At 38.7% G+C, this 9,713-nt stretch overlaps 1 protein-coding gene across 1 annotated transcript; it reads left to right on the forward strand.

The window, feature by feature from the left end:
* The first annotated feature begins 3,051 nt into the window (after positions 1–3,051).
* On the forward strand, positions 3,052–7,949 carry LOC110528329 (green-sensitive opsin-like). Its single transcript, XM_021610312.3, has 5 exons — positions 3,052–4,302; positions 4,720–4,888; positions 5,869–6,034; positions 6,210–6,449; positions 6,920–7,949. The coding sequence occupies exons 1-5, from the start codon at positions 3,939–3,941 to the stop codon at positions 7,022–7,024; spliced, it is 1,044 nt and encodes a 347-aa protein (XP_021465987.1). The 5' UTR covers positions 3,052–3,938; the 3' UTR covers positions 7,025–7,949.
* The last annotated feature ends 1,764 nt before the right edge of the window (positions 7,950–9,713 follow it).

A 9,713-nucleotide genomic window follows, 5' to 3' on the forward strand; every position in this document is an offset into this window, starting at 1 on the left:
ATTGGGACAGTGAAGCATGTTTTATTATTTTAGCCCTTTACCCCAAAAGTTTGTAGACTGAGGTTCAAGTGCAGACTGTCAGATAGAATTTGAGGGTATTTTCATCCATATTGGGTGAACCATTTAGAAATTACAACACTTTTTGTACATAGCTCCCCCATTTTAGTGCACCAAAAGTATTGGCTCAAATTCACTAATATGTGTAATAAAGTAGTCAAAAGTTTAGTATTTGGTCCCATATTCCTAGCAGGTAATGATTACACCAGGCTTGTGACTCTACAAACTTGTTGGATGCATTTGCTGTTTGTTTTGGTTGTATTTCAGATTTTTCTGTTCACAATATAATTGAATAGTGAATAATGTATTGTGTCATTTTGGAGTCACTTTTATTGTAAATAAAAATATGATATGTTTCTTAACACTTCTACGCTAATATGGATGATTATTGATAGTCATGAATGAATCATGAATAATGATGAGTGAGAAAGAGGTTATCATTTTAGGAGGGGTATAGTATTTGTGCGTCTGTAACTTTTTTTTATGTTACTTGTTGCTAGCTAACCTGCAGCATTCAAGATGAGACTTGAGATTATCATACTATATACAACCATTAAACATTAAGCATGCAATGTAAGTGGGTGTTTTTCATTCAAAAATGTTTTGGATGTAGATAACAAGCAAGACCCAGTCAGAAAGGAACAGAAAGTTGTACCAGAAACCAAAACCAGATTTTGGTAGATCTTGAAAGCTGCATTTAATATACAGTGCCTTGCGAAAGTATTCAGCCCCCTTGAACTTTGCAACCTTTTGCCACATTTCAGGCTTCAAACATAAAGATATAAAACTGTATTTTTTTGTGAAGAATCAACAACAAGTGGGGCACAATCATGAAGTGGAACGACATTTATTGGATATTTCAAACTTTTTTAACAAATCAAAAACTGAAAAATTGGGCGTGCAAAATTATTCAGCCCCCTTAAGTTAATACTTTGTAGCGCCACCTTTTGCTGCGATTACAGCTGTAAGTCGCTTGGGGTATGTCTCTATCAGTTTTGCACATCGAGAGACTGACATTTTTTCCCATTCCTCCTTGCAAAACAGCTTGAGCTCAGTGAGGTTGGATGGAGAGCATTTGTGAACAGCAGTTTTCAGTTCTTTCCACAGATTCTCGATTGGATTCAGGTCTGGACTTTGACTTGGCCATTCTAACACCTGGATATGTTTATTTTTGAACCATTCCATTGTAGATTTTGCTTTATGTTTTGGATCATTGTCTTGTTGGAAGACAAATCTCCGTCCCAGTCTCAGGTCTTTTGCAGACTTCATCAGGTTTTCTTCCAGAATGGTCCTGTATTTGGCTCCATCCATCTTCCCATCAATTTTAACCATCTTCCCTGTCCCTGCTGAAGAAAAGCAGGCCCAAACCATGATGCTGCCACCACCATGTTTGACAGTGGGGATGGTGTGTTCAGCTGTGTTGCTTTAACGCCAAACATAACGTTTTGCATTGTTGCCAAAAAGTTCAATTTTGGTTTCATCTGACCAGAGCACCTTCTTCCACATGTTTGGTGTGTCTCCCAGGTGGCTTGTGGCAAACTTTAAACAACACTTTTTATGGATATCTTTAAGAAATGGCTTTCTTCTTGCCACTCTTCCATAAAGGCCAGATTTGTGCAATATACGACTGGTTGTTGTCCTATGGACAGAGTCTCCCACCTCAGCTGTAGATCTCTGCAGTTCATCCAGAGTGATCATGGGCCTCTTGGCTGCATCTCTGATCAGTCTTCTCCTTTTATGAGCTGAAAGTTTAGAGGGACGGCCAGGTCTTGGTTGATTTGCAGTGGTCTGATACTCCTTCCATTTCAATATTATCGCTTGCACAGTGCTCCTTGGGATGTTTAAAGCTTGGGAAATCTTTTTGTATCCAAATCCGGCTTTAAACTTCTTCACAACAGTATCTCGGACCTGCCTGGTGTGTTCCTTGTTCTTCATGATGCTCTCTGCGCTTTTAACGGACCTCTGAGACTATCACAGTGCAGGTGCATTTATACGGAGACTTGATTACACACAGGTGGATTGTATTTATCATCATTAGTCATTTAGGTCAACATTGGATCATTCAGAGATCCTCACTGAACTTCTGGAGAGAGTTTGCTGCACTGAAAGTAAAGGGGCTGAATAATTTTGCACACCCAATTTTTCAGTTTTTGATTTGTTAAAAAAGTTTGAAATATCCAATAAATGTCGTTCCACTTCATGATTGTGTCCCACTTGTTGTTGATTCTTCACAAAAAAATACAGTTTTATATCTTTATGTTTGAAGCCTGAAATGTGGCAAAAGGTTGCAAAGTTCAAGGGGGCCGAATACTTTCGCAAGGCACTGTACATATATATACATTTTAACTATAAAGCTTACTTTGGCTCAACATACAAACACGCACTATGTAAAGAATGATAGCTTTGGAGCACCTTAAATGACATTTTTGGTAAAAAAATACAACTCGCCTCCATCATTCATTGAATAGCCCACTGATATTGCCAACTACTTTAATGACTTTTCATTGGCAAGAAAAAACAAACTTTGGGATGACATGCCAGCAACAAACGCTGACACCACACATCCAAGTATATCTGATCAAATTATGATAGACAAGCATTGTGCTTCTGAATTCCGTAAATTCAGTGTGGAAGAGGTGACATTTCTTGTTGTTGTCTATCAACAATGACAGGCCACCGGGGTCTGACAATCTGGATGGAAAATTACTGAGGATAATAGTGGACGATATTGCCACTCCTATTTGCCAAATCTTCAATTTAAGCCTACTAGAAAAGGTAGGTAGGTAGTTGTCTAAAAAATTGTCTAACTGAATCTAAATCCAAATCATATGAACCTGTTCTGCTAACTGCCTGGCTGATTGAGATAAAGAATTATGCCCTATTTCTCATTTGAAAGGTGCTGATCCTGAAACAGTAGCCTATGGAATCTTACTCAAATGATGTATATTTGCATTTTTACTGCAGATGGTGACATGTGGTTAACTTCATTTTCAGGTAAAAAAAAAGCACTATTTCCCTCTCAATATTATATTTTTGGCGACAGCCCTCAATCCCTAAATGTTAAACCACCTCCCAAATTTGAAACTGGATACCAAATATGCAGTACCAGTCAAACGTTTGGACACACCTATTCATTCAAGGGTTTTTCTTTATTTTTTACTTTTCCTACATTGTAGAATAATAGTGAAGACATAAAAACTATGAAATAACACATATGGAATCATGTAGTAACCAAAAAAGTGTTAAATAAATCAAAATAGATTTTCGATTTTTGATTCTTCAAAGTCGCCACCCTTTGCCTTGATGACAGCTTTGCACACTCTTGGCATTCTCTCAACCAGCTTCATGAGGTAGTCACTTGGAATCCATTTCAATTGACAGGTATGCAAAGCCTAGCAGGCTGCGTGTTATGGTGGTGCCAGAGTGACTGCATCAGCTCTGTCTGTCATGCTCTCTGAATAAAACTGGTTTTTATATATAGAACAGAACCCAAACTATAACCCAAACTTACCAAATTGATCAGTTCAGTGATTGCCTAAATTCAAAACATCTGGTCTTTCATGTCAGATAAATCAATAGCATGAAATGCCTGCGGTACTCCAGGACCAGGGTTGCCTACCCTTGATCTAGGTGATTATGACAAGACCAATTATCCAATCACTCTCATTCAAATCCCCCCGCCCGTCTCCCCACGTGCCCCCACCCCCTGCCTCCCCCTCCACGTGGTACTCTCCTTGATCACCAGTTGATCCCTGATGAGGCTGCTTAGAAGGGTATATAACCATACCCATAGAATCCCTGATAATAAAGGAGCCAGAAGACACTAGACTGCAGCTAGAGCAGATTCTCCACTTTTCATCTCAACCACTCCCTGGTTAAAGATGCAGAACGGCACTGAAGGAAACAACTTCTACATCCCCATGTCCAACAGGACTGGGCTTGTAAGGAGTCCCTTTGAATACCCTCAGTACTACTTGGCGGATCCATGGCAATTCTATCTGCTTGCTGTCTACATGTTTTTCCTGATCTGTTTTGGATTCCCCATCAACGGCCTGACCTTGTACGTCACAGCGACAAACAAGAAGCTCCAGCAACCCCTCAACTTCATTCTGGTCAACTTGGCTGCAGCTGGAATGATCATGGTAATGTTTGGATTCACCATCACCATTACATCTGCTGTCAATGGCTACTTCGTCTTTGGACCTATGGGCTGTGCCATCGAGGGTTTCATGGCTACACTTGGAGGTAAGAGAACATCTAGTCACATACACACACACCCCACACCCACACACATACACACATAAGACAAATGTGTATTTTCTTACTAGCACTGACTTTCCTCATAACTAATGGATTAAGGGAAAATGTACATTCTATGACTGTGATATGTGGTTGTCTCACCTGGTCTCACTGGATAAAAGTCTCACCTGGTCTCACTGGATTTGTGTAATACAGCCAAACTAGGTCAAATTATATATATTTTGTTGCTATATTTAGATCAACAATTTATGTCTGAGCAAACCGACTGATACAAGCAACCAATCCTGGTCTAAAAAAATATTAATTGTTTGAGATACACACATTGATGGAGATGCTGGAAGAAGTCTCAGCAACCAAATGGAAAACAAGTCCTAACTGTTCACTTTCCTTGTCTCATTGTAGGTCAGGTTGCTCTGTGGTCTCTGGTGGTGCTGGCCATTGAGAGATACATTGTCGTCTGCAAGCCCATGGGCAGCTTCACATTCACTACCACCCACGCTGGTGCCGGATGTGCATTCACCTGGGTCATGGCAATGGCCTGTGCTGCCCCCCCATTGGTTGGCTGGTCTAGGTAACTCAAAACATTGATTAATAAGAGGTCTCACAGAGCTTTACATTGAAGGGGGTAACTCATCTTGCTCACCACAAATGGCAGTTGCTGGTTCTGGAATCGCAACTTCCACTTAAGTTTCACTTTGTCGTGCAGTGATTTCAATGGAGACAAAGTGAAAATTTGAGATAAGTGGAAGTTAAGATTCACCCACAATGGATAGATCAAGTACAAACAATGTTAAATACCCTGTCTGATTAGTTAATGCAAAACTGGATGAGAAGTAAATGATTGATATTGGTTATGGTACTGTTTGCACCCTGTAGAGAGGGCAGGCAAGCAATCTGCAGGTAATCTGCCGACCTTCCCCCAACTTCAATAAACTAGGAGCGCTTGTTTAGTTCTCTACTACAGTACTGTACAGTAGCTCTTGTCAGTCTTTGCCTCTCAGTTCTCTCATTGTTGTTACAATGGTATTCATAAAACTTAACAGGCACAGTAAACTGACTACTTCCTCTTCCAAATAAGGTGAAAACTGTATTTGAAATAATTAATTATATTTACACCTGAATTTAAAATCGTTTCTGGTTCTCCAAGATCCAATCATAGTGGCCAGGAATGTTTTGGAAAAGATTGTGATCTGATCTGGTGAGATGGAGTGAGGTGAGGTGGAAGTAGGTGGAAGTAGTGTTTTTAGTAGTGAGTTTGTGTTTTTAGAATGATGACAGTAGCCTCTCAACATTCTGCCCTTCAGGATTGGATTTGGCTCTGGGAAAGGGCAAAAACAATCTAATTGGATTATACTGCATAAGTATAGTTATACAGCATCTAAGTCAATGATCTGATTAATACATTTGACAAGTATAGTAATTACAGTAATGGTCTTTCAGATGGGAGTTTACAACTCAAATACTTCATCAAGTGAATAACTGTGATAACCTTTTATACATTTTAAAGCAAAATATTTTAAAACAGTTTCATTTATTGTCTTTCCCACATAGATATATCCCAGAGGGCATGCAGTGCTCATGTGGACCTGATTACTACACCTTGGCCGAAGGCTTCAACAATGAATCATATGTGATCTACATGTTCTCCTGCCACTTCTGTGTTCCTGTCGTCACCATCTTCTTCACGTACGGAAGCCTTGTCCTCACAGTCAAGGCGGTAAGGCGGTTAATTCTAGTACACTGCTCAGACAGACAGTTTGTCTATCCCTTTTTCCTAAACACAACAAATTAATCACTCGATATTCAGTGGTTGAATGTAGTTGAGATATACTGCCCATACTTTTTTTCAAGCAATTATCTGATTTCATGTGTGTTCCCTTGTTTGTTTTCAGGCTGCAGCTTCCCAGCAGGACTCAGCATCTACCCAGAAAGCTGAGAAGGAAGTGACACGTATGTGCTTCCTGATGGTTTGTGGTTTTCTGATTGCCTGGACCCCCTATGCCAGCTTTGCTGCCTGGATTTTCTTCAACAAAGGAGCTGCCTTTACAGCCACAGCCATGGCTATTCCAGCCTTCTTCTCAAAGAGCTCAGCCATCTTCAACCCAGTCATCTATGTGTTGATGAACAAACAGGTTGGTAACAAACACTGACTATACCAAACAACCCCTCACACACATGAAAATGTGAAAGTGTGAAAACCCCAGCAGCATTGCAGTTCTTGTCACAAACCGGTGCGCCTACTACCATAACCTGTTCAAAGAAATGTAAATATTTTAACTTGCCAATTCACCCCGTGAATGGCACACACACACACAATCCATGTCTCAAATGTCTCACGGCTTAAAAATCCTTCTATAACCTGTCTCCTCCCCTTCAACTACATTGATTGAAGTAGATTTAACAAGTGACATCAAGAAGGGACCATAGCTTTCACCTGGATTCACCTGGACAGTCTATGTCATGGAAAGAGCAGGTGTCTTTAATATTTTGTATACAATGTATGTTGGGCTCTCTCTTTTGTGCATCAATAAACAATGCTCATGTTGGGCAAAGTGAAAAATGCTAACAATATATTTCTCTAATTATCCTTCTCTCTCTACAGTTCCGTAGCTGCATGTTGGCTGCTGTAGGAATTAGTTCAGGAGCTGAAGATGAGACCTCTGTGTCAGCAAGCAAGACAGAAGTGTCCTCTGTGGGCCCTGCATAACAACTTCAAAGGATTACATTTTTTACATGAACTGGCATATTTTCAATTAGGTAGATTTATTTTCTAATCAGAAGATGCCCTCTTACAGTACAGTCCTCAAAACACAAAACATTGCTTAATCAAACATAGCCCATTTTTATTGTGCAATATATGTTGTATTTCCTTAGACCACCAGAGCACAGGAGAACTTTTACATTGTGATTTTTCATTTTTTCCCAGCAAGTTGAATCCTCAAGAGTTTTCATGACGAACCACTTGAAGGTTTTGTTATAGCTCCGTAGCTTTGGGCACTCTTCAAAGTGAGACAAACAATTCCTCTCTGAGCAACACCTGCATTAATGAACAGCAATACCACTAAAAGGCAAGTCATGCTACTTTGACACAAAGTGGATTCTTGCCAATTATGGGTGGTTGCAGGTAGCATAGCAGTTAAGAGCATTGAGCCAGTACCTGAAGAGTCACTTGTCTGAATCCCTTAGCCAACTAGGTGAAAAATATGTCCATGTGCCCTTGATTGAGCTACGCATTTAACCCTAATTGCTCCTGTACAGTAAGTCACTCTGGGGAAGAGCGTCTGCTAAATTACTAAAATATAAATGTAATTACACTGCACACATCAAGGCGTCTCTACTCTTTCAAAAATCTGCACTTGGTATATTGACTGTCATTTATGTTAAGAGGGTGACATACATACCAAATCATAGCTGAGGTGGAAAGATACCTATTGTGAATGGTTGAGCTTTGGAATGACATACTGAACTACTTTCATACTTTGACGATGAAGGATTGAGATTTAATTGGTACAATGTGAGGCTACATACGTGTGGCTTTTGTTGGCCACTTGTATATTATCATTTGCTGAATACATTTTATAAATACTTCTTATGAAAATGTTATTCTAGATTAATAAATGCATGCATGAAAAGATGCTGTGTCATTGAATGTTTTTGACTGGACTATGTACACAAATATAATTATTCCTCTATGACAATTCATGTTTGATCACAGTTGGTCACACGTTAGGTGCTACCAAAAATATTAACATTTATACACAAGGTGCTACTAAAAATACTAACATTTATACACAAGGTGCTACTAAAAATACTAACATTTATACACAAGGTGCTACTAAAAATACTAACATTTATACACAAGGTGCTACTAAAAATACTAACATTTATACACAAGGTGCTACTAAAAATACTAACATTTATACACAAGGTGCTACTAAAAATACTAACATTTATACACAAGGTGCTACCAAAAATATTAACATTTATACACAAGGTGCTACTAAAAATATTTGCATTTATACACAAGGTGCTACTAAAAATACTAACATTTATACACAAGGTGCTACTAAAAATATTTGCATTTATACACAAGGTGCTACTAAAAATATTTGCATTTATACACAAGGTGCTACTAAAAATACTAACATTTATACACAAGGTGCTACTAAAAATACTAACATTTATACACAAGGTGCTACTAAAAATACTAACATTTATACACAAGGTGCTACTAAAAATACTAACATTTATACACAAGGTGCTACTAAAAATACTAACATTTATACACAAGGTGCTACTAAAAATATTTGCATTTATACACAAGGTGCTACTAAAAATACTAACATTTATACACAAGGTGCTACCAAAAATACTGAAATTTATACACAAGGTGCTACCAAAAAAAGTATTTGATATAGTACTAATTCCTCTTAATGGTCAGGTCTGTACAATTCTGCATCTATTCCCTGGCTTTTGATCCTTATTCTTTTCTCTACAGTTTCATACACCCTGACAACTTTGTTCTATGGCAAGAACTCAATGGGTGAAAAGGGGGATTAATCTGTGTCAACAAGCAAGACAGGACTGTCTTCTCTGGGGCATGCACGGAGTCTTCTGTTGTCTTTTGGGACTCTGAATCCTCTCTGCAATCTATTTCCTCTTTCTAAGCTGCTCTTATGTGCCTGACAGTCGCTGTTGGTGTCAGATATCGGTGATTGATAGTGCTGACAGTGACACTAAGCTCTGTGTTTAACCTATAATGTCACCATGAGTTTGCTCAATAAGTTAATGTATACACGGAAAGGCCATATTAAGATACAAAACACGTCTAAGCACCACACTGTAACTGTGTATAAGAAGGTACACCTCAGCCAAGAAGCGTCTCCTTTTTTAATACTCCTCTCAGGGGTTGCTCAACAATTGTTTTTTTTTTACTTGGTGGTAAGACATACAGTGCATTCGGAAAGTATTCAGACCCCTTGACTTTCTCCACATTCTGTTAGGTTACAGCCTTATTCTAAAATTGATCAAATCTACACACAATACCCCATAATGACAAAGCAAAAACAGGTTTTTAGAAATGTTTGCTAATTTATATAAAAAAATGAAATACCACAATTACATACAGTGGGGCAAAAACGTATTTAGTCAGCCACCAATCGTGCAAGTTCTCCAACTTAAAAAGATGAGAGAGGCCTGTAATTTTCTTCATAGGTACACTTCAACTATGACAGACAAAATTAGGGAAAAAATCCAGAAAATAACATTGTAGGATTTTTTATGAATTTATTTGCAAATTATGGTGGAAAATAAGTATTTGGTCACCTACAAACAAGCAAGATTTCTGGCTCTCACAGACCTGTAACTTCTTCTTTAAGAGGCTCCTCTGTCCTCCA

This window comes from Oncorhynchus mykiss, chromosome 7 (genome assembly GCF_057628025.1).
Source record: "Oncorhynchus mykiss isolate SJ-2025 chromosome 7, ASM5762802v1, whole genome shotgun sequence".
NCBI classification, from domain to species: Eukaryota; Metazoa; Chordata; class Actinopteri; order Salmoniformes; family Salmonidae; genus Oncorhynchus; species Oncorhynchus mykiss.